Source organism: Ursus americanus, chromosome 20 (genome assembly GCF_024610735.1).
Source record: "Ursus americanus isolate L20-20 chromosome 20, mUrsAme1.1.p, whole genome shotgun sequence".
NCBI classification, from domain to species: domain Eukaryota; kingdom Metazoa; phylum Chordata; class Mammalia; order Carnivora; family Ursidae; genus Ursus; species Ursus americanus.
This window is the reverse complement of record NC_142146.1, coordinates 54,302,347-54,328,101: the sequence shown is the minus strand read 5'-3', so window position 1 is coordinate 54,328,101 and position 25,755 is coordinate 54,302,347. Positions and strand designations below refer to the sequence as shown.

The 25,755-nt window shown below is 41.8% G+C and overlaps 1 protein-coding gene and 1 long non-coding RNA gene across 3 annotated transcripts; one reads left to right on the top strand and one right to left on the bottom strand.

Annotated features, from left to right (window-relative positions):
- Window positions 1–1,555: 1,555 nt before the first annotated feature.
- LOC148108438 (uncharacterized) lies at window positions 1,556–25,755 on the bottom strand. 2 transcript variants are annotated; one of them, XR_015727930.1, is made up of 5 exons: window positions 25,268–25,755; window positions 24,549–24,690; window positions 22,798–23,188; window positions 5,161–5,270; window positions 1,556–3,604 (listed from the first exon to the last, which is right to left on the bottom strand). It is a non-coding gene; the product is annotated as an uncharacterized LOC148108438 (long non-coding RNA). The 2 variants fall into 2 exon arrangements; XR_015727929.1 differs by lacking the exon at window positions 22,798–23,188 and having other exon boundaries at window positions 25,268–25,748.
- On the top strand, window positions 16,775–18,793 carry B3GALNT1 (beta-1,3-N-acetylgalactosaminyltransferase 1 (Globoside blood group)). The gene has a single exon (XM_045811433.2). The coding sequence runs from the start codon at window positions 16,775–16,777 to the stop codon at window positions 17,768–17,770; it is 996 nt and encodes a 331-aa protein (XP_045667389.1). The 3' UTR covers window positions 17,771–18,793.

Below are 25,755 nucleotides of genomic sequence, written 5' to 3'. Positions count from 1 at the left end.
CAGAGATCCCTCTTGGAGGCCTTTTGAGAGTTTGGATCATTCCCAGTTATGGAAAGATCATGGGGCAGGAGGAAGGTCATGGGAGAGGGGAGCTTGTGTGGAAGAGGAATTAAGTTCACATTTGGCATGTGAACCTCTACCAGTAGTTCCTATGGGTTTATATGTTCAGGGTACCAAAACGTTAGGAACTTTAAGATGCTAGAGGAAACAACATCTTTGGATTCTAAAAGGAAGCTTATTGGGGTGCCTGTCTGGCTCAGTCGGTAGAGCGTGTGACTCTTGGTCTCAGGGCCGTGAGTTCAAGCCCTATGTTGGTTGGGGAGGCTACTAAAAAAAAAAGAAGAAGAAAGCTTACTGATTTGAGGGAGAATATGGATAAACTAGGGTTTATTTGTATGTTTACATGTGCTGTAGACCATATGGTGTCCTGTAAGACACTTCGGGAGCTAGCTGCAGGGTCTGTAAATGGAACAATTGTAAGCAAATAAGAGTACGTTAGAGGTGCATGTAGTAGACTTTAATAACGAGAGCAGCACCATCTACTTAGGTCTTACTGCGTGCCAGCCCCATCCGAGATGTTCAACTTGTGTTATTTCATGAAACAGTTTCTGTTTCACTGCAGTCAGATGGGGTTGGGCCTGAGGCTCTGCATTTCCAGCAAGCTCCCGGGTGGTGCCCTTGCACTGTGCTTTGAGTACTGAGGTCTACAGCAGCACATTGGAATCACCGGGAAAACTTTAAAGATACTGCCATCTGAGCCTCACTCCCCTCTGCAGCTTTCATTTAGTTAGTGCTGGGTACAGCCTGGCTTCCAGAGGTTTTCAGATTCTCCAAGAGATTATAATATACAGCCAAGTTTAAGAACCGCTGGGTTCAGAAAGAAAAGGGAAGGGAGAGGTCGTGGTCAGGCATCGCTGGTTTTGTTTGTTTCTAGTATAATCAGAGGAGGTCAGAATGGTAGAGTTTTATGGTGCTTTGTTTATGAATTAATATGTTCAGTTGGAGAGGGAGCTAGTAGGGATGATGTGTACTGCTATGTGGTTCTCCCTCTATAAGGAATAAGACATGACTGATGTGTGCACAGAGCCTCGTCTGGGCTATTAGGATTTCTGCCCTTTGCACTACTGTTTTTTATGTGGAAGAAGAGTCATGATTTGCTCAACTGGCAGTAGGTTTATAATTATCTTTAATGATAGCACACGTTTTCTCCTTAGGCGACCCTAAATCTAGTATGCCTGGGCTTAGAATTTTATTGAAATATGGTTTTTGGTGGGTTTTTTTGTTTTTGCTTTTTCATGTCTGGACCTTTTAAAATGAACACGATCAGAATTAGTGTACCCTTTTAGAAGGTGGCTTTGTCTCCCTGCTATGTCTTATGTTCCATAAATGAGTGAAACCATATGGTAATTGTCTTTCTCTGTTTGACAGCAGGGAGATTAGTAGGAGAAGGGAGGGAAGAATAAAGGGGGGGTAAAGAGAAGGGGAAATGACTATGGACTCTGGGAAACAAACTGAGGGCTTCAGAGGGGAGGGGGGAGGGGGATTGGGATAGGCCGGTGATGGGTATTAAGGGGGGCACATATTGCATGGTGCACTGGGTGTTATACGCAAGTAATGAATCTTGGAACTTTACATCCAAAACTAAGGATGTACTGTATGGTGACTGACATAACATAATAAAAAATTAAAAAAAGAAAGTGGCTTTGTATCACAAGAGCTGAAGAAAAGTAAGCATAATCTAACAGATTCAGGAGTTTGCTTTTGGATTCAATTTATTTGGGGGGGATCTTTTCTTAATATGTTGAATGGATAAAAGTACATTCAGACCAGACCATTTGCACAGCATTCAGATATCCGCCTAGCACCTGCTGTGCAATAGGCTCCGGGGACATGGCGGGGACAGGACGTGCAAGGCCTTCTCCCTCACAAACCTCAGATTCTTGGGAAGGGAACAGACAATAGACAAACAGAAAATCCAGGTGGGCTAATTGCCAAGAGGAGAATAATGAGAAAGAAAGAAAGTATGGGCAGAGGAACAACTTGGGAGAAGGGCTTAGGGAAGGACTCTCCTAAGTGACCTTTTGCTGGGATCTGAAGCAGGAGAAGAGTCAGCCTTTTCAGGAACCAGCTTATGAGTTAGAGGGACAGCAAGTGCAGAGTCCCCGAGGGAGGGCAAGTTTGACACAGTCAGGCTCAGAAACAAAGCCATTATGGCTGAAATAGAGATGGGAGAAGGCATGGCAGCAGATGAGATGGGGGCTTGTGTATTCCTGAGAGACAGGGTAGAGAGACAGCCGGGATAGATGGATCTTCTTCGGAAAATGTTAACATTGGTACCCTTAAGCTGTCATTGTCTTTGTGCTTTGTTTTGCATTCACAATTCTCTAATGAACCTGTATTACACTTGCAATTAGAAAAGTTTTATACATTTTTTAAAATAATGGAATTTATTTTCCCTTTGCAGAGAATAAGCAACATTTTTGTAACCCAGGGAAGAATTTCAGGTTGTTTTGGCCTAAATAATTGTACCATTGCAGTAATTCTTCTGTTTCTCTGGAGTCCTTGCATTTGGACTGATGCCTCCCACCACCCTCCCAGTCCCCCAACTTCCTAGTGCCCAGCATGTTTTTTAAAGATTTATTTATTTTTGAGGGGGGCAGTGCACAAGGTGGCGGGAGGCACAGAGAAAGACAGAAAATCTCAAACCGACTCTCTGCTGAGCACAGAGTCCAACACGCGGCTCCATCTCACAACTCTGAGATCATGACCTGAGCCGAAATCAAGAGTCAGACGCCTAACTGACTGAGCCACCCAGGTGCCCCATAGTTCTCAGCATATTTTGATGCAAAATAAGAATGTCTGTATCTGCATAAATTATTAGTTACCATTTTTTAAAAGATTTTATTTGAGATGCAGCGAGAGAGCACAAGCAGGGGAGCAGAGGGAGAAGGAGAAGCAGGCTTCCCGCTGAGCAGGGAGCCTGATGGGGAGCCTGGTCCCAGGATCCCGGGATCATGACGTGCGCCAAAGGCAGACGCTTAACCAACTCAGCCACCCAGGCACCCCCATTACTAGTTATTATATATTACTGTTGTTAATAACCCATATTTAAAGTTTTGAGAGTGAGAATTTTGAGTCTTTCTGTATAAAGATGGTAAGGTTGTGATGCTGCTTTACTGTTTCAAGGTTCGATGGTCATGAGAAATTAAAACCACTCAGAGCAACTCCGGTCAGTCAGTAGATTCCCTGGGACAGGAAGGGTAGTGCCGAGAACATGAGGTTTGAAGTCCTGTTTGATTTTGTCTCCACCACTTACAAGTCTGTGACTTTGGGCAAGTTATTGACTCTCCCTGAGCCTTAGTTTCCTCACCTGATATTCAGTGCAAACAGTAACGATTTCAGAAGCGCCTTTACTTGTGGGCTGTCTTGAAGATTACATGAGCTAGTGCCTGGTAGCCGTTCCCAGTGCTCTTACCACAGCTGGGCACCTGCAGCCAGCATGTCATGTAGACACCTGCCAACATGGATCGTGCACAGTAACCAAGTAAACAGAAAGACTGATTGGATTGCCAAGCTGTTTTAACTTTTTTTTTTGAAGTATAACCTGCAAAAAAATGTACAGATTAGGAAATGAATTCTCACAGTGAACACATCTGTAAGCACCATCTAGGTCAAGAAATAGCACATGGCCAGCACCCCGGAAAGTCTCCTCAGGCCCCTACCAATTATATTTCCTAATTGTCTCCAGGGGTGACCAGAGTCCTTGGTGATCTCTGACACCATAGATTACTTTTGCCTGCGTCTCAGCTTTGTGTAAATGAAATCATAGTGTCTACTCTTCATGTGTCTGGCTTCTGTAGCTCAGCATTGTGTTTGAGAGACTGTCTAGAATGTCACGTGAGGTTGTAGTTTGTTCATTTCCATTTTGTATAAGGCGCTTTTACATAAATTAGTCTCTCCCTTGTACCATGGTTGTTTCCAGGTAGGGATTATCATGGATGGTTGCTGTGACGAACTTTCTTGAGCATTTCTGGTGTTCCTGTCTCCATGCTGTCGAGTGTTCTGCCTACCGCTGCTGCATCGTAGGGTGCATGGTTGTTCAGCTTTAGTGAGTAACACTAAAAACTTTGCCAGAAAAAATTGAACCAGTTTGTACAATTTTTTTTTAACTCCAAACTACTGCTTAAATTTTTATTTATTAATTCACCAAAATTAGTTTTAATTCAGGGAATTCAGGGAATACAAAGATGATCTAGGACAGGACTTTCCAAAGTATGGAGTTCAGCCCTTGCCAGGGGCACTGAAAATTAGAATAGGTTCTTCAGATAAATTGGAGAAACATTGTCTGATATATCCTCTTCACAGAGAATGTACCTTAGCATATTAAAAACTGAGGAGCCCTCCATTAAGAAATGCTAATTTAAGTTTATTTGAATGACTTCCATTTTTTTTGGTCCATGGAGCCCTTTTGAGGGCTCTGTAACACTTGTGGATAAGACATGGCTGCAGCCATCTTTGGCTCCCAGAAAGTTCTGGTGTTAGTAACTGAGATGCGGATCTCTTCTCTGAGGATGGAGGTTTCATTTGATGGTTAAAGCATTGGAAGCAGCCAGCCTGTTTGTCTCTGGAGGTTTTCTGGGCTTTTCTCTTATTTGAGATGTTTCTTCAGCTGTTGTGGATCAACCACAGATTGACAAGTAATTACGGGTGGCCTGCTGTGCGCCAGCATTGTGCTAGGCTTGTGCGATAGACAAGATGATTTGTTTAAAGTAAATTATTTAGAACCTAGTTGGTGCATGTATGTTTAGTTAATATAATCACAAGTTCATCTTTTATAAACTGGAAATTATTTTAAAATTATAAATATAAATTCTTCATAGTGATAAATGACATTATTAAGAAATCAGTAATAAAATAATGATGTATTTTCCTTTTGGGCCTTTTTATATTTTTCTATTCATCGATGTTTTGGATTCTATCTGTCCCTCTCCCGGAACATGCGATTCGCAACAGTGTCACAAAGCTTGGCCTTCCTAAGGATGGTCGTGCTAGGAAAACAGCTGTCCTGTGCTCCCACTGTCGGGGTGAGCCAATCCCAAGCCTCGGGCCAGGCCGGTTTGGGTCCTGTGACATCATAGTGGGTCCACATTTACCACATACCTGAGTATCACTTTAGCTTCAGAAACTGCTGAGCGTTCTGACTGAATAGTCCATGTTCTCCACAGAAACCGCACGGTAGCTGAATTGGTATCGTGGTACTTAGTGTACAGCTGAAAAAAGGCACTTCTGAGAAATTAAGTCACTTCCCCAAAGTCATACAACCATTAAGTATTACAGCCAAGATTTAGGTGAGCCATTTAACTCTGCTATCCAAGCATTTTTATAATGCTTTTTTCCTGTTTTAATTTTAAATACAAAGAAAACTGAAAATAGAAGAGAATGCCTATATTTCCATCATCCTGAATGAACAGACGCTAATACTTTATAGTATTTGTGGCTAGTTTTCTCTTTCTCCTTTTCACCACATGCCCCTTTCATTCTTCCACGGCAAAACCCACACTGTGGAGTGCAGGAGGTGTTCCTGTAGTTCCTTTGAAAACTAATTTTGTGTGGGGGCTCCTGGGTGGCTCAGTCGGTTGAGCAGCTGACCGGCTCAGGTCATGATCTTGGGGGCCCTCATCAGGCTTCCCGCTCAGCAGGGAGTCTGCTTCTGCCCCCCCACCCCCGCCCTCCACTGACTCGTGCTGTCTCCCTCTTTCTCTCTCAAATAAATAAATAAAATATTTGGAAAGAAAAAAAGTTTTGTGTGCATAGCTGCTTCTGAAAGCTCACTGTTTCTTGGGTGCTGTTTAAATCTACTTATATAAATGGTATGACATATGTATTTAATTTTTCAACTTGTATATTTTACTCAACATTTTGTTTTTTAATAACTATCCAAATTAATAGTCTATGTATAAATCCAGTTCATTTCTTTTAACTGTCCTGTAGGATTCCATTGGAAGAGAGTGCCAGATTTTAGTGACTCACTATCTTACGGATAGACATAGGAGTTGCCTCGGATCACCTGTTTTCATAACGCCCTAGTGCGTGCGCTTGCACACGTGTCCATCTGTGTACACATACGAGAGGTTTTCGGGTGGAGTCCCAGGAAAGGAAAGTCTGGTTTTCAGTTTACTAGATGCAGCCACACTGCTTACCTTCCAAAGGGGTTTTAATGATGAACTTTGACTCCCAGTGTGTGACAAATAGCATTTACTCCAATACCTGATTAGTAATAAACTTTTTGGTATTTCCTGATGGGTTAAAATTTGGTATCTGACTTTAATTTGCATTTCCCTGATCGCTAGTGAGACTGACCCTCTTTTCATGTCTATTGGCCTTTCTGATTTCCTCTTCTGTGAACTTCTTATTCACACGGCACTCATTTTCCTTTTGATTTGTAAGCTTTATATAAACTCCATATAAACAGAATAATAACAGATTATTACAAATATATACTATATAACAAATATAGTGAAAAGGTTCTGGATACCAGTCCTTCGTTTCACTTGAAAATATTTTCTGAGTCTTTGGCTCACTTTTTAACTTGCCTTGTCCTGTAAGCTTTATATTTTAACATCACCCAATGTATTTCTCCCCTCTTTTATGGGATATGCTTTTTGTAACTTGTTTACAAGGGCTTTCCCAATACATAGGTTCACAAATATATTCTGCTGTATTCTTCTATAATAGTTTGTTTTGCTTTTTAAAATTCTCATATCCACCCGAATTTTATTTTGAAAAGAAATATGAATATGGTTTTACTTTTGCCACATTTATTCCGAAACCGTTTACTGACTGTTTTCCCCATTGGTTTGTGATGCAGCCTCTGCCATTTTTCAGGTCCCAGCGTGTGGGTGGCTCTGCCTCCAGTCTGCGCACTGTTCAGCTGTGTGGTCTGTCTACTACTCTGTTCTAATTACGGTAGCTCTTCCATATGATTTGAGAACACCTAGCCCACCCCCAGCTTCATTCTTTGTGTTAAAAATTGTGTTGGATATCCCGAGATCAGTAAGTTCCTTTCATAATCCTATGAATTTATTGATTAATTTGGGAAAGTGGAATCTTTACTTTTGAGTTTTCTTATCCCTGAACATGCATCTCTCATTCATTCACTTTTTTTTTTTTTTTTTTGTATTCTTCAGAAAAGAATCTTTCTACATCAGGGTCTTGCACATTTTTTGTTAGCTTTATTTGACACTCTGTAGTTTTTGTTGGTGCTGTGTTTTTCCTTAGAATTTTTTTTAATGTTTTGGATATATGAGTTCATATCCAACATCTTGGTAAATCTGTTAGTTCTTATCTGTTGTCTTTTTCCGTCTGAGTTTTCTATGTAGATGATTACATAATATGAAAATAATGGCAGGTTTTCTTCTCCAACTTAGCAGTTTTTACATCTTATTTCCTCTTCTTGTTTTAGTGGACAGTAACACTCTCTAGAACTGCACTGAATAGTAGAGGCAGTAATGGGCATCCTTGTCTTTTTCCTGCTTTTAATAGAAATATTTCTAAAGTTTCATCATAACTTTGCTACAGTTTCTCTAGCAGGTTAGACACTTCCCTTCTATTCCTAATGTTTGCTTTTTTAAATAATCTTCCTTTTTTTTTGTTTTCATTGTTTTCCGCATGATCTTTATTATTCCTTCTGTTTTCTTCTTTCTATAATAACGTTGGAATTATTCTTTTAACTTCTTGAGCTAAGTAGTCAGCTCATTTATTTTCAGTCTTTTTAAAAAATATATTATTCATTATGCTTGAAAGTCTGAGTACTGTATCATTCTATTTATGTGACATATTCTGGTTTGGCAAAGCTATAGGGATGAAAAACAGATCAGTGGTTGCCTGGAGGTTCAGAGAAGGATTGATGAAGGGACATTAGCAGAATTTTTGTTGTGATGGAATTGATTCATATCTTGATTGTGCTGGTGGTTACATGTTCAGAACAGTAAAATAAAAAGGGTGAATTTTATTGTATGTAAATTATATACCAGTTTAAAAAGATCAAGTGGATAAAAAAATGTATATAAGATAATTCTACTTTTAAAAATGTGTATTGTTTTTAAAGGTTATGAGTTTCTGTAAGGACTGCTTTAGTTACATCCAGTGTGTTTTTACATGTACCACTTTAAAATGGGGAAGGAAAAATTTTTATTTTCATTGTTTTGAATTTGAATGTATTCAGGTGTTTTGAGAATCAAATTAATGTAAAAACTATATAACTTACAAAGTAACACAACCAAGTAATATTATAAGTAATGTAACAAAGAAATATCAATTAATACAAGAGAGGGATGCTCTCCGGGTACCTGGGTGGCTCAGTCTGTTAATCGTCTGTCTTCGGCTCAGGTCATAATCCCAGGGTCCTGGGTTGGAGCCCAGCATCGGGCTCTCTGCTCATTGGGGAGTCTGTTTCTCCCTCTCCCTCTGCCCCCACCCTGACTCCTGCTCGCTCACTCTATCTCAAATAAATAAAATCTTTAAAAAAAAAAAAGAAAGAAAGGCATGGTCTCACCCCTTTTTTGATCTACTCCATTCTTCTCTGCCCATTGTATGTGTCTTTCCATTGTTTTTCTCATACACATACAAATATACATTCTTCTCTTCCTTTTTTTTTTAAAGATTTATTTATTTATTTTAGAGAGAGAGTAGGGGCACCAGAGGGAGAGGGAGAGAATCTCAGGGAGACTCCCAGCTGAGTGAGGATCCCGACGTGGGGCTTGATCTCACGACCCTGAAATCATGGCCTGAGCCCAGGTTCATCTGTTCCGAGTTCTTTTTTTTAACCCCCTAAGATGTTATTTATCTATTTATTTTGAAAGAGAGAATATAAGCAGGGGGAGGGGCAAAGGGAGAGGGAGAGAGAGAATCTCAGTCAGACTCCCTGCTGAGCATGGAGCCCCACACAGGGCTGGATCCCACAACTCGGAGATCATGACCTGAGCCCAGAACAAGAGTCAGACACGCAGCTGACTGAGCCACCCAGGTGCCCCCGTGTTCTGAATTCTTAAAACTGTTGTGTTACAGCCTGTATCAGTACTTTGTTTCTTTTTGTGGCTGAATAGTATTCTATTGTGTAGATACACCACATTTATTTACCCAGGAGCATTTTCTTCTGTGTCCTGTTAACATTATGACAGCTAAATAGGTTAAGAATCCTCCTGGCACCACCTAGTACTTAGGTCGTAGTCATGTTTCTCTGGGATCCAGTCCAGGACGATACACTGCAATTTGTGTGTCCTTGAATCTTTTTTAATCTGCAGCTCTCCCTTTTTTTATGGTACTAACTAGCTAAAGACACCATGCGAGTCGACAGTCCCAGCACCTGGGTTTCTCCGAGTGTTGCTGGTGGTGTTCCGTAGCTTGTTCTTCTAGTCTCTGTACTTTGTGTATATTTTTATTAGATTCCAGTTAACATTTTTGGCTAGGATTCATCGGAAATAATATTGTCATTTCACACTGTATCTCATCAGGAGAAAAATAGTATGTGTTTGTCCCACCATTTATAGTGCTAATAACATTGATTATTAGCACTCTGTTTCCTCCAGTGTAAAGTTTAAATTGTTTCAGTCCTTGTGAGTAAAATGTTGTCTTCGTGGTATTACTTTGGTACCCCACAGATGTCCGATTCCTTATTAATCTTTCCTTTGATGATTAAAACACTGATTAATAATCATTGCCTGAATCAGTAATTTCATGAGAAGTTGCAAAATGATTGTTTTCTTATTCTGTCATTCTACATACATTTACAATTGGCATTTTTCGATAAGAGGAGTTTTCCCTCTTCAGTTGGAGCTGTTTGTCTCCCCCGAACAACAGATCATTCTTTAAAGCAGGGGGAAAAAAAATTGTTTTCTCTCCTACACCCTGCCCCAGACCAGTGGTTTCAATGAGGGGTTGACGTATGGCACCTCGCTGAAATGTAGTACGTTGATCTTATTCAGTTGCACATGTTGTACACTTTCCAATATGGTATCCTCTTTAAATTCATGGGTTAAACAGAAATTGTGTGTGTAAGGATGTTGAGTTTCCAAACAAGTTTTTTTTTGTTTATGTGTTTCTCAAGTTAGGTTTTTCTTATAATTATACTGTGGTCAAATAATGTGACCTCTGTTAAATTAAGATGTTTTTTTTTTTCTTTAAGTAATCTCTATACCCAGTGTGGTTCTTGAACTCCCAACCCTTAGATCAAGAGTCACGTGCTCTATCAACTGAGCTAGCTAGATGCCCCCATTAAATTGAGTTTTAAAGATTCTTGAAATGGGGGCGCCTGGGTGGCACAGCGGTTAAGCATCTGCCTTCGGCTCAGGGCGTGATCCCAGCGTTATGGGATCGAGCCCCACATCAGGCTCCTCCACTATGAGCCTGCTTCTTCCTCTCCCACTCCCCCTGCCTGTGTTCCCTCTCTCGCTGGCGGTCTCTATCTCTGTCAAATAAATAAATAAAATCTTTAAAAAACAAAAAAAAGATTCTTGAAATGGCTTATATAACCTAACATGATCGATTTTTTAATAAATGTTTCATGTGATTTTGAAAAGGATACTATTCTATTAAATCAAATTTGTTAATATTATTTGAAACATGCATATCCTTATTTTTGGCCTGCTTGATGTATTAGTTATTTAGAGGGATTCGTTAAAAACCTCCCGTTAGGATCATAAATTTTTCCATTTGTACTCATACTTTTCAGAGTTTGCTTTATATATTTTTGAGGCTATGTTTTTATGTTTATATAGCTTCATGATTGTTAAATTATCTAATTGGATGGCTCCTTTTATTAGTAGCAAAATCTTCTTGTCCCTTTTAAATGTTGTTCATTTAAAATATGTGACATTAGTATTTAATTGCAGCAGCCTACTGATTGGCATTTTCCTGATATATTTTCTTATTTACTAATTTTAAAACTTCTGTGTTGTTTTGTTTTAGGCATGTGTCTTATAAGCAGTATAATGGCAGAATTTTAAGCCAATTTGAGAATCTCTTGTCTTTTAGTAGGTAAGTTTATATTTACTCTGATAACACATTCATATTTACTTCTTTTTTTATTTTTTTAAGCTTTTTATTTTATTTTTTTAGAGCGAGGGTGGGAGTAGGGGCAGAGGGAGAGGGAGAGAGAATCTCAAGCAGGTTCTGTGCCCAGGGCGGAGCCTGACACAGGGGTCGATCTCACAACCCTGAGATCATGACCTGAGCTGAAACCAACTAAGCCACCCATGGGCCTCCATTTATATTTACTTCTGACATCTTTTGTGTTTTCTATTTGCCATGCATTTTTTCTGCTTTTTTTCTCTTCTCCTATCCCCTATTGATTTGATAGCTTGCTTTGTTTCTTTTTTTTCTCAATCAGTATGGAAGATATATATAATCCATATCGATTAATTCAATGGTCCTTCTAAAGGTTAATGTACATTCTTAAATGAATTTTTTTGCACAGTCTTAAAGTTTGTCATTCTCTCCTTGTTCCTCCTGAATTAGGTAAGAATATTAACATATTTTAATTTTGTGAAAATCTTTTTACAGCAACCATGTGTCATTTTTATATAGTATTTTAGATGTTTCACTTTTTCTGACCGCATTAAAGAAATTATTTTTGTTCTTGTTCTTCTCCCTCTCTCTCTTTGTTTTACTACCTGTATTAGTTTTTACTATCTTTTAATTATCTCCTTGCTTCTGTTTGTTTCTTTCATGCCATTCCTTCCTCCTGAGTTCGTTTTTCTACATACTAAAATATATTCCTTTTGTACTTTCAGCTAAAGTTTGTGGACTTTGTAAGTCCTAGTCTGTTTGAAAGTGTCTTTATTTCACCTTCAATTTACTTGATCTCTAAAATACATCTATAAAATAGGTACAGTAAAACCAGCTGGCCCACTATATAGAATTATTGGGGGGAAACATAATATTTGTTGTGAATATTTCATAAGTTTTTATATTTATCTGTGTGTGTGTGTGTGTATACAATTACTATATTTTGAGTGAATTTTTAAAATCATTCCTTACTATGTTGAGATAATATTCACTAAAATAAGAGAATAGTACTGAATAGAAATATCACGAATTGTACATGGTCATACTTCGGGAGAAGAACAAGGATAAGATGAAACTCAGAATCCTGACTGCTGTCTTAGGGTTGCTACTACTCCGTGGAACTTTGAGATATGCAAGCATAAAATTCAATTTTTTGGCTTTATTTTTATGTATTTACAAAGATAATACATGAATAGCATGGAAAATCCAAATGATACAAAGAGAAAAAAAAAGAAAGAAGAAATCTTCTGAAATCCCACAGATTAGAAACCATTAACATACTGGGACACATCCTTCTAGCAATCTGGCTCAGCGTATGTGACTCTGTGGGTTTATAGATAATTATCTTTTCATTTTTCAAAAGGACTCACAGCACATAAGCAGTTTCACAATTGCATTTTTCATTCAGTAATGTATCAAGGGAACGTGTAAGTTCCACTGCATGTACTGAATAAATATATGCTCTTTTATGGATGTAACATAATTTTGTTTAACAAGTTCTCTTTTGGGAGGCATTTAAATCAAATTTTTCCATATTTTAAATTACACACAGTTGCCTGCTTATTTCTTTAGGATAAATTGCTAGCAGTGGTATTGCTTGGTCAAAGGGTGTGTACATTTAAAATTTTGACATGTGTTTTCAAATTTCCCTCCAGAGTGCACAAGAATGCCTTTCCCCCTCACACATACTGAGTATTGTCACGTTTTTTTCCTTGAATTTGCTGGTTTGCAATTTTTGTCAGTATTTCTGCTTGTGAGTTTGAATAGCTTTTATTTTATGATCATTTGTAGTTCTCTTGAGACTTTCTCTTTTGGCCATTTATTCTCTTGTATTATTCATCTTGTTCTTAATTTGTATGAAGTCTTTTTTTATTGGGTTTACAAATCTTTGTCATAAAATTTCAGGTGTCTTTTTCCTGTTTTTTTTTTTTTAACTTTCAACCTCATTTGTGCTTTTTATTGTTGTTTGTTTTTTCAGTGTTTTGTTTGTTTTTATTTTTTTGCTTTCCAATTTTGTTCAAGAAATTTTTGAAATTTTTATTTGATCAAAATTTCCTTTATAGGTCCTATGTTATTTCCTTACAGTTGAGTAATTGAAAGGTCTTCCCCACTTCAAAACTATTAAAATATTCATCCGTTATTTTCTAGTGCTTTGAAAGGTTCCTGTTTCTCCCACTTGACTCTTCAATCCACTGGAAGAATGTTTTGTGTAAGTAGTGATGTATGTCGGTGCCTCCCTGTTTTTCATGTCTTGCTCTGGTTTTCAAACTTGACTAGTAAAAACCAAGATACGAACATACTGAATCATGACGGGAAGTGAGATTTGCCTCACTGCTTCTCTTCTCACTGTTTATTAATGTGCCTGGGGTATTTGTGAATAGAGATGAAGGTTCAAAGGGGAAGGGTGGGTTGGGAAGTCCGCAGTCACACGCCAGGGTTGCCTGCTGTGAATGCAGGTGTGGACAGAGAATTAAAGAGAGGATACCAGCACAGCGTCTCTTAGAAATTTTGTGTTTCCCATATTTTAGTGATCCCTGAGTTCTTATTCAGGGAAGTGAAACTGGTAGGGTGACCGAAGACACCGGGTGGTGTGAGAACTTAGATGTATGTGTTAAGCCTTGAATACCAAGTGCTTTTTCCATGATGAAGCCATGAACTCTCTGAATTCTGTGGACTAGTGGTAACTTTTTTAACTTTTTATCTCAGTATCTGTTTCTAATTCAGAAAGAAATTGGAGGAGGTGGGCTTGCTTCTTTCCCTTTCTTTGACCTCTGATCCCCTGACCCATAAGTAAATGCTGTTAAGTTTCTTCTCTATCTTACAGAAATTTCAAGCATTATTTTTGACTGCTACGTACCACTGAATGTCCAGTTGGTGAAATTGAAGGTCTTTCACTCAGAAGAAATAAATCAGTAAGAAGGTAAGAAATAGAAATATATTTATGGCTTTGAAATATATTTTTCTTTAAGTGATAAGAATTCATGAAGATTTTTTTTTTTTAGAATGACTCCTTTGACAATAAAAATCAATTTAGAGAACACAAACAGGAAAGAATAGCTGCCCAGGAGGGAACACAGCTGGCGATGACAGACTCTATTTATTGAACACTTAATAGCCAGCTGCATGTTTTGTACACCTTATCCCCCATTTACACGTCCCGACAGCTTCAGTGTAGAGATGTGGAAACTGAGGCTCTGGGAGATGAAGAACATACCTGCTTGCCCTGTTTGTTGAAGGTCAGAGCTGGGGCGTGGACTGTGGTCTCTGCCTTTAGAGCCACCTGTGTTGTGGGTAATCTAAAGTCTGTCTGGCCGGTCCTCGAAAGATCTGTCCCCGTTTTTGGACTAGAGAGTTCTTCTTCTCCTTGCTGCTGCATTGTTTTCTTTGGGCCCACAAGCAGTAGACCTCACAACCACAGTCTCATTTTCACTTTTAGAAACCGTGGCTTATAAAACACACGTAGGATAACTCTCGTAATAAGATCTGCTGTTTTGAGTTCTTCCCATTGTTGAAGAGTAACGGGGCCTTCGCCGTCTGTATGCAACTACAAAGGCTGCTCCTCACCCAGGGTACTTTCCTTCTGTTTGCCCGAAGTTTATCATAATGTACTGATTTGTTAGAATGCGACGTAAAACTGCACCTGACGACTGTTGTAATAAACGTACAAGCTGTCGTTGGCCGAGTAAATTGAGCGCCCTAAGGTTGTGCGGTGTCTAGTAGCCAGATGAGGAGAACATGTAAGAAGAGCTTAGTTACTTCTCTAATCCTTTCCCTAGGTCTCCTCTGTTTCAGGTTTCTCCAGGAGCTAGCTGGCTGTGTAAGGCTAGTAAGGGGGAGGGCGGAGGAGGGGGTGGGATGGACAGACCTACCTGTTATCCTTATACAACTAGAAATAGCATAACAGACAAGTCTCCGTTCATTGCACCCCCGCTGTAGATCTCTCTCTGTCTTGCACTTTGACTGTTGTGAGAAAAACTTTGCCCACAAGGTCATAGAATGTAAATGGAGAGGCAAGACACATATACACAAAACTGAACTGGAGACTTTGCTAGAACATTCCATTATATTGTGTAACTTCAAGTATAGAAAGCACTAGAGAAAGGAAATATTACCGTGACCAGAACTAATCAGAGCAAGAGAGGACAAGGAGTCTTGAGATCCTGTCATCTTCATAGTTTTAAGAAGCAGAAGTCGGGGCACCTGGGTAGCTCAGTGGGTTAAGCATCTGCCTTCGGCTCAGGTCATGATCCCAGGGTCCTGGGATAAAGCCCCATGTCAGGCTCCCTGCTCAGTGGGGAGTCCACTTCTCCCTCTCTGTGCGCACACTCACTCTCTCTCAAATAAATAAATAAAATCTTAAAAAAAAAAATGCAGAAGAGCTGTGTGTCCAGAGACCCAAGATTGACCTAAAGTAGAACTCTTTGGAGGCCAGCGTTCCCATATAATGACATTAATGTACACCCCCCATAATAGGTTCTGGCTTCCCAGGAGCACTCCCCCTAGATGACTGTGGGTGAAAGGACACCGTCGGAGCCTCCTCAGCCTGCCCCTCATGTTGGTCTGTCCCTTCCGTCCCTTAGCGTTTCATATAAACAGTCTGGCATGTTTCCCCGTTGCCTTGGAATTGCTTTCTCCCGTCTCCTTCCTCTGGTCTTCGTAGCGCCTGGTGTAGCCTGTGGGTCGGGAAGATCTAGGAAACACTTAGTATGTGTTTGTCTTTAGACCGTGGTACCAGGAAGGCCCTGCGGGATCCTGGATTGTAAACCAGCCTCGTCCTTGGGATCTTGCGCAGAGCTGAGGCCGCGCTGCGGGCTGAGTGCTCTGTGTCCCCTCCTCTGCTCTTGTCTCAGCTGGGGGTCTGTGTAAAAGCACGTGTTCTTGGAGGTTCCGTCCCATGATTCTGATCTGGTGCAGGGTTTCTGAATAGATTAGAATGGGAAACGCATGAACACTCAGGACTCGGGACAGGCCTTTGAGTTAAGTGCTTGCTATCCAGACTGAGCCCTGAGTTCAGCCAGTGCAGTGAAAGGGGAGCTGAGATGTGTTTTGGGCAAGTAGAAGCTCCCTCACAGTCTTGAGTTATCCCGTTTGTGTCTGGAGGACTTGCCTCTCAGGTGAGGAGTCTGCTTTCCTCTCATCTCACGTGAATAATTGTAGCTACTGGGTCTTCCTTATTCCGGATTTGCTAGAATCCACATCCGATCACACAACTGAGAAAGACCCTTGGTTTATTGGGACGCGTTGCTGATAATATCTCCTTGCATTAATTTCTTTACTTCTTTTCCATAGCAGTGAAGAAGAAATGCAGCTTTCTGTTTTGGGTTTTGGCTTTTTTTTCATTGCAGGTTTATTTGTTAACTGCCATTACTCATCTCTCTCTGTCCCTCTGGACATCCAGGAAAAAATCACATTTCAACAGTTATTTAAATCAAACAAAAAATATTAATTTTCCCAAAGTAACGAAGGATATGTTTTTAACCTTGATCTTGATGTAAAAAGCTGAAATGGGCTCTTGGTCGTTGGTATCCATTTGCTTATAGTTAAATGAAATTAAGTAGGTTTGGGTCAGGATTCTTGGTTTTGCTTGGGAACTTTTATTGTCCCAACTCTTTGACTTTAAGGAGACAGTCAGATCTCATTTAATAATGTGTGTTGGGTCTTTGCTAAATCTTCCAGAACCTGAGGCGTGCGTGCTTCTGAGCTGCTGTGGATGGCCCTGGCCCTGTTGACCACCCTTCCGAGTAGGATGTCACTGAGGTCCCTCAAATGGAGCCTCCTGCTGCTGTCACTCCTGAGTTTCCTGGTCATGTGGTACCTCAGCCTGCCCCACTACAACGTGATAGAGCGCGTAAACTGGATGTACTTCTATGAGTATGAGCCAGTTTACAGGCAAGACTTCCGCTTCACGCTTCGAGAGCATTCAAACTGCTCTCATCAAAACCCATTTCTGGTCATCTTGGTGACCTCACACCCTTCAGATGTGAAAGCCAGACAGGCCATTAGAGTTACTTGGGGTGAAAAAAAGTCTTGGTGGGGATATGAGGTTCTTACATTTTTCTTACTAGGCCAACAGGCCGAAAAGGAAGACAAAATGTTAGCGTTGTCCTTAGAGGATGAACACCTTCTTTATGGTGACATAATACGACAGGATTTTTTAGACACGTACAATAATCTGACCTTGAAAACAATTATGGCATTCAGGTGGGTAACTGAGTTTTGCCCCAATGCCAAGTACATCATGAAGACAGACACTGATGTTTTCATCAATACTGGCAACTTAGTGAAGTACCTTTTAAATGTAAACCACTCAGAGAAGTTTTTCACAGGTTATCCTCTGATCGATAACTATTCCTATAGAGGATTTTACCAGAAAGCCCATATTTCATACCAGGAGTATCCCTTCAAGGTGTTTCCTCCCTACTGCAGTGGGTTGGGTTATATAATGTCCAGAGATTTGGTGCCAAGAATCTATGAAATGATGAGTCACGTAAAACCCATCAAGTTTGAAGATGTTTATGTTGGGATCTGTTTGAATTTATTAAAGGTGGACATCCATATTCCAGAAGACACAAACCTTTTCTTTTTATATAGGATCCATTTGGATGTCTGTCAACTCAGACGTGTGATTGCAGCTCATGGCTTTTCTTCCAAGGAAATTATCACATTTTGGCAGGTTATGCTGAGGAATACCACATGCCATTATTAATTTGACAAAAGCCTAGAGAAAGATACTTTGTGGAAAGTATTAAAATTACTTTAAAATCTCCAATGGAAAACTCATGGGAAGGTCACTGTGTTGACTTACACTGAACTGAGACTCGTGAAGTGCCCATGGACTGGGGACTGGGGGTCACACTTGTGATTTATTTAGACAGAAATCAGGTCAGGCCCTTCAAAGGTGATAGAGGAATTAAACATCTTATAAAGGAGTTGGGAGATTTTTGTTAATAAAACTAATAGGACCAAACTATTTGAACATGCCATTCTAGAAACTAGAACTTGTTAAAGGGTTTCATCGAATTAAAAGCTCATTAGTCCATAACAACAAAACAATGTGGGGTTCTATTCATTGAACAGTCTAGTCAGGTAAAGGGGTTGTGTATATCTGACATGGGTTACCAGGTTTTAAAAATACATAGTTCAGTGTAAAAAACTAAAGTTATGCTCAGAAAAATTTCATCCGTTTCGGTCATTCAGAAAGTACTTCAAGATGTTACAACATTTCACAGTTATGAATTACTGTTTAATATTACTTAGGACTTTCTGGTGTTTGAATGTTATGGTTGTTTCAATACCGTATAAAGAGAATAGTGAATCACCCTTTACATTTGAACTTTTTTCCGGTTACTTCACAGGTGAGTTTATTATTTGATAGCTCCATTAATATAAAGTCATTGGTCGTTATTGCATATCAGTAATCTCTTGGACTTTGATAAATATTTTACTGTGGTAATATAGAGAAGAATTAAAACAAGAAGATCTGAATTATTGTCTTGTTTTTAAACATAGAATTCCCAGTGTGTTTATGTCACTACATCTGCCTCATTTTTCCACTTGAAAACTGGGAATAATATGGAATGCCAGGCAGCATGTTTCCTTTTGGAAAGGACTCTGAAGACGAAAAAGGAAAGAGAGAATCCAATGGCCAGGATATTATGAATGTTGTTATTAATCTGTTCCATGTGTGTTCTCATTAACAATCAATTTGAGAATAAAGAGGGAAAAAACATGCTGCTGCTGTTGTTACTAGTTTCACATCAAAAGGAAAGCCCTAATATGCGGTCAAAGATCATAACTGAATTCCATGTCACGTAGAAGCACATTACTTTGTAAGAGTGGTGATGGAGGTCACCTCTGACCTACTGGTAGGTCAAAGAACAAGACTCCTTGCCCCATATTCTTGGGGTTGTGCAATTTCCCATTGTGGCCCATATGGGACAAGTGATTCCTTTTTTCTGGATGACAGGTTGGCAAAAGATCAAATCCATTGGCAGAAAATACAAACTTGAAAATATGTAGTTAGCTCTAGTAATAAATATTTATAATTCTGTAAGAAATGCTTAATTTCAATTAGACCTATTTTATTTTTCTAAAGATACATTTATTTGAGAGAGAGAGAGAGAGTCGGGGGAATGGGCAGAGGGAGAGGGAGAGAGAATCCTAAACAGAGACTCCCTGCTGAGCTTGAAGCCTGATTCGGGGCTGGATCCCATGACCCTGACATCATGACCTGAGCTGCAATAAAAAATTGAGCTACCCTATGATCCAGCCATTGCACTACTGGGTATTTACCCCAAAGATACAGACGTAGTGAAGAGAAGGGCCATATGCACCCCAATGTTCATAGCAGCATTGTCCACAATAGCTAAATCATGGAAGGAGCCGAGATGCCCTTCAACAGATGACTGGATTAAGAAGATGTGGTCCATATATACACTGGACTATTAGCCATCAAAAAGAACAATTTCACAACATTTGCAGCAACATGGACGGGACTGGAGGAGATAATGCTAAGCAAAATAAGTCAGGCAGAGAAAGACAATTATCATATGGTTTCACTCATTTATGGAACATAAGAAGTAGGAAGACCAGTAGGAGAAGAAAGGGAAGAAGGAAGGGGGGTAAACAGAAGGGGAATGAACCATGAGAGACTATGGACTCTGGGAAAGAAACCGAGGGCTTCAGAGGGGAGGGGGTGGGGGAATGGGATAGGCTGGTGATGGGTAGTAAGGAGGGCACGTATTGCATGGTGCACTGGGTGTTATATGCGACTAATGAATCATGGAACTTTACATCAAAAACTTGGGATGTACTGTATGGTGATTAACATAATAAAAAATTATTATAAAAAAAAAGAAAAGGCATCACTGGGCTTGCCCAAAATAAAATATATGGATGCTGGAAAAAAAAAAAGTTGGATGTTTAACTGACTAAGCCACCCAGGTGTCCCCAATTTGAACTATTTTAATGTGTGATTCACTATAAGATAGTTATTTCCATTTTCCTGGTTTCAGACCTGATAGTTAAAATAAAATCAATTAAATGAAAAAGTCTATGGAATCGATGTATGCCCTTGCTAATCCCCACTCATAGAGGAGTCGCTTTAAGACAGATGGTGGTTATTTTTGTGGTATGATTAGATTGGTTTTGTTGAAGTTTATATTGACGTTGGGGAAGCTAAATCAAAGAATTTCTTAAGAGAGAACTTTTAAATAATTTCCCTTTAAAACAAAAATCACAACTAAAATGTGAATAATTGCTAAATTTCAGAAGATTGTTTCTTTTCAACTAGAAATTGATGCCTAAAAGATCTCTAAAAAGTTAAATGATTATGAAAAACAAGCAGCTGGGTCATTATGTTTTTTTGTTTTTAACTACATTTTTCTTAATAGTCTAAACTTACAGGAGTAAATATCAGCTGTTATTAAAATCTTGGCCTCTTGATGTTTAACCAAATAGCATTTTTTATTTTAACTCATAACACAGTTTAATGCTGGAGGCTCACCTGAGACCGATTCTCTCCCGCCTGTCACAGCCCCGCCATCCCCACGGCCGTCACACTCTGCCTCACTCATCTGCTTTGCTTGCCCACAGCACTGAGTTTGTGACTCCTAGCACATTAGCTTCTGCCAGATTATGCTTCAAGAATAACTCTAGATCTCAGGGTTACATTGGCCATGTTTTCTTTTCATGCACATCGCATGCCACTGGTTGCCGGCACTGGCCACGACCTGCTGCTTCTGTCTTCTTATCTCGGGATCCCCACCGCAGGGCATGCCCTGTCTAGAATATGCCATTCTTATAGAGGCAAGGAAAAAAGAGCTGGCAAAACACATTGGCACACATTTATATATGTCTCCACTGACCAAAGCAAATCCCATGCCAGGGCTAGTGCCAGTAGCAGTGGGGGTGGTGTATTCTTACAGGAAAGAGCGCAAGTCATGGGGTGGCAAGCAGGAACGTGCTGTATGGGATGGGGTACAGTGATAGGATCTGGCACGCCTAGTGTGTGAAAGGAAGAGGGGGCTCAGGGAGCTGCAGTTGTGAGTCTGGCCTGAGTGGATCAGGAGTTTTCTGGCTCACGTGGAGCTGGTGTTTTGATCCCTTGCCTGAGTTGGTTACCCTTTCACCCCTGTTAATCTTTCCCTGGCTCCACCCTCAGTGCGCTGGGCATTATCGTGTTCCCAGCAACTCCCCTGGTGCACAGCACCCGGAGCTGAGCTATTTACAACAAGAGTATTTCTGAGCATGAGGTTGAGGACAAAGCCCTTCTCTCTTGCAGTCTGGTAGGCGGTTGTTGCAGGATGGAGGGAGAGAAAGAGGAGTTAGAAGGGGTCCAGGGGCGCCTGGGTGGCATAGTGGTTGGGCGTCTGCCTTCGGCTCAGGGCGTGATCCCGGCGTTATGGGATCGAGCCCCACATCAGGCTTCTCCGCTATGAGCCTGCTTCTTCCTCTCCCACTCCCCCTGCTTGTGTTCCCTCTCTCTCTGGCTGTCTCTATCTCTGTCAAATAAATAAATTAAAAAATCTTAAAAAAAAAAAAAGGGGGCCAGATTTCAGTGGGGGGGGGATGAATATGTGGCAGGTCCATCCTGGTATCTTTGGGGTTGTTCCATCCTTTAATCCATTGGGAATTGATCTTCATATTAAGCCAACTTCTCTGAATTTTGTGTGAGCTGAGACTAACTCTAATTGGGAATCCCCTCACACTCTCCATCAGCTCCTTGGTTGTCCCAGTGTGGTTAATATGGGAGTAAATCTTCAAGGAGTCCATCACAAAAGGTGGCATATGTTGATGGTGTTGGTAGGAGATGGAGGTTAGCAAGGCCCTGAAAGCCAAGGGGAGATTTGAGTGGGCAATTCCTTGACAGAATTTGTGCCCAAGGGAAGGGCCAACTCATGGGTCTTGTAAGGACAAAGAAGGGCCCAACAAGGATAGATACCATCACTCTGTATTTAAGGTAAGTGACGGAGGCACAATACTTGGACTTAGTCTTTGAGTCCTGGGTATGGTCAACACAGCCAGGGGTAGTAGTTAATGGAGTCCACACAATTTTCAAAATTTCAAAAGCTGAGAGGAATCCATATGCTTACTTAAGGTTGCCCAAGCTAATGAAAATATTTCCATTGGCGAGAATTTAATCAGCTGCGACAGTAGCCACGATCAGCTTATACTAAACCGAAGCTTAATTGGGGGTTAATTTTGTGTGATTAATAAAATGGAGAAACTAAGTTATAATTTAGTGAGTGCAAAGTCATGAATGATAGTTCATTGAGGGCAAACGGATCTTTGCCAAGAAAAGACTTGGGAACTCTTGTTCTCTGATATGAAGGCATGTAACTTGTCCAAGGTCATTGTCAAGCCAGGAATAGAAAGTTCCAGGTCCAGCTACACTGCTCTTTCCTTGCTGGTATTGAGTTTGGTTAAAGCACATTCCTCAGTGGAAGTGCAGAAATTTCTAAAAAGGATTGTGCCTGACTCAGGGGTGAGAGGAACTTGGAGGTGCGAGGCTATAGTCTCCAAAGGATTTAAGGAAATGTGTTGCCACCAGGTGTCTTGGGGAAGTCATGCAGGCTGCAGAATAAGACGCCAGTGGGCAGTGGCCAATCGAGCATGACAGGTTCCTGTAGCCAGGCCCCAGCAAGAGAAGACATCCTACAAAGCTGGCTGCACAGGCATTCAAAATAAATGTGTGTCCTCAGTGCATATGGTCGGGGTGGGGTGTTCACTTACGGAAATCCCCTGGGCTGTGTACGAGGCAGGGATGGCAATTTCAGGTTTCCAGAAGGGAACAAGGGTCAAGACCAGAGCAATAGCTACAAATAGGGTCTGGGTCTTTGTGCCACCGGCTTCTGCTTGTTTCTTAAAATTTCAGTGAAGAGTCATCAATTACCCAGGAAAAAAAATACAGCAAAATATCTGTTGCAACCCTCGAGTCACCTGCCACGGGGAATATATTAATTTGCAGTTTCAGACCCCAGTGCTGGAAACACTAAAGTGGGTTCTCTTCTTCTTCAGGAAGCCTGAGCCCGGTTGCCTGGGTTTTGACTTAAGGCTTCTATAATTACGAGCTCTGTGGCCACTGGTGCGTCACTTCACCTTTTTTGTGCCTCAGTTTCTTTACCTACAAAAAAGAGAAAATGACCTACCTCATAGGTTGTTGGCACACAGTAAATGCTATATAACTATGAGCTGGTTTTTGTGTTGTTGATGAAAAGCTGCGTTTGGACTTCGAAAGTAGTAATTCAGAATTTGTCATAGAGTGCCTCCCCTGTGGCTGGTTAGGGAAGCAACTGTAAGTCAACAGAATGTAGCAAGGGTTGCTGCATGTCCTCTGAGACTAGGTCAAAAGAAGCCTTACGGCTTTGCCTTGATCTCTTGGAATGGACGCTTCTGTAAGAAGTCCCACCGCTCTGAGGCCGCCACACGAAGAGAAGCCAAGCTAGCCCCGGGCAAGGCCAGGTGGAGAGAGAAGAGATGCCCGGCCAGCTCCCGTGCTCCTGCCCAGCCAGCCGAAGCACCGGACATGTGAGTAAAGAACTCATTTTGGAGTTGAGCCTTCCGACAACTCCAGACCTCAAGCGAGAGCCCCCCAACTGATCTCCATCAACCCACAGGACCATGAGAATTCCTAAATTTTGTTTTAAGCTATCAAGCTTTGCAGTGCTTTGTCATGCATAGATCATTAAAACATCTCTCCTCAAGAAAATTTCCCATCATCTGTAGTCCTCTGTTAGGGACCGAATGTTTGTGTCCCTCCAAACTTCTTATGTTGAAATCTAATCCCCACTGTGATGGTATTAGGAGGTGGGGCCTTTGGGGGGTAACTGGGTCATGAGGGTAGAGACTTCATGAATGGGATTAATGCCCTTATAAAAAGAGGTCAGAGAGTTGGTCTACATTTTTCCACCTTACAAGGATGCAACAAATTTGTCATCTGTAACCAGGAAGGGGGCCCCACAGAACCCGACTGTGCTCAGACTTGCTGCTTCTTCGACTGCGACAAATACTTCGTCTTGTTCCTAAGCCACCCAGTCTGTGGTACTTTGCTCCAGCCGCCCTCACAGACCCTCCACAGGCCCCGGGCCAACCCTTCCCTCCACACATCTGGCTGTTTCTCCACACTCGCAAGCCTTCACGCCTGTTTTAGGTCATTAATGAATAATTTAAAAAATGTTCTCAATTCAGTCCTCGTTATGTTTTACTGCTGCCTTTTAGACTGCGTGGCAGGCAGGGTGGAGGTGAGCGCGCTTAACATTTTCCCCTTAAGGAAGCCCATTCGAGACGTTTCCCAGATACAAAGAAATCAACTTCTGTCAAGATACGTTATGGCATTCTCTTAAAGTTCGGAGCAGCTGCAGTGACAATTTTGTTTTTGGGGAGAGAATATCCAAGCCGACTCCCACTGCTGAGCCGGATGCTGGGGCTTGACCGCATAACCCATGAGATCGGGACCTGAGCTCAAACCAGTTTCAGTCACTTACCAGCCCAGCCAGCCGGGCGCCTCTCTAGCGGTGACTCTAAACGCCGCTCTTGCCCTCACTACAGATGCGGAAACTACGCAGAAACCAGCAGGATGACACTGTGCCAAGATGCGAACAAGAAGTGCCCCTCAGGCACTTTTTCCTGTGTAAAGTACCTTGTGTTACTTCATTTTCAACAACAAGGATAAATTATTTTATGTTTAACACATACATTAATAAATTTAGTTAAAGGTGAAAAGCAGGGTCCACCGTCCCGGGGAAAGGCTGGCGGGGACACGGCCCAGCCTGCCCGGTCCCCCGCCTTCTCCCGCGCCGCCAGAGGGGCGCCCACCACGGGGGCCACAGCGTGCGAACCAGCCCCAGCCCGCGGGACCCCCGGGACGTCGTGGGGGGGGGTCTCCTCCTTAACAAAAGACAAAGGAGAAAGGCTCTTTTTGCTTGGTCGGATGCTCTGTCTACAGAGCTGGGACCCAGAGCTTCCCCGTGGATCCCAGGAAGTGACAAGCCCGACGATCAGGGTCGCGGACGAGGTCACGAGCCGGGGCAGCCCTGAGACCGCTCGCTTCTAGACCCTTTGTACGGGGAGTAACGGCCGCGGTGAGGCCAGCGGTCCGTGGCACGACGGAGCGCATCCAACTGTGGGGTGTCCCGCAAGCGCGCTCCCTGTCCGGGTGGGGCTGCCCCGGGGGGGTGGGGAGATATGAGGAAGTGACTCAGACCTGCTCTGGTGTGCGACCCGGGAGCTGGCGGGTGTGGGACGGATCCGGCCGGAGAACGGTGCCCGCCCGTGAGCGGCCGGCGCGGACGCAGAGGACAGTGGCGCAAAGAGGCCACGCCTGCTCTGTTCCTCGCCGCCAGGGCCCGTCTTCATTCAGGGCGGGGGCTGCGGTTCCCTCTGCCGGGAGCGGAGACCCAAGAGCCCACCCCTCTCACCAGCGGGACCAGGGCTTCTTCCTCGGCTGAGAGGAGACGTCAGGGCCCCACTTGCTTGCCTTTTAAGGTTTGCTCCCTGACTGTTGTCAGAGAAGGTTTGTTTTATGAGCTCGGCACGAAGTAGTTTCGGGGCCTGATGGTAACAACACTCGCTATGTCCTCTTCATAAAGGAGAACCTGGAAAATCTCTGGCTGTTGAAGTCACGGTGAAGTGACTGGGGCTCGGGACACAGGTCTCAGTTCTTCCTGCCTCAAGGCTGCTGTAATTACTTAA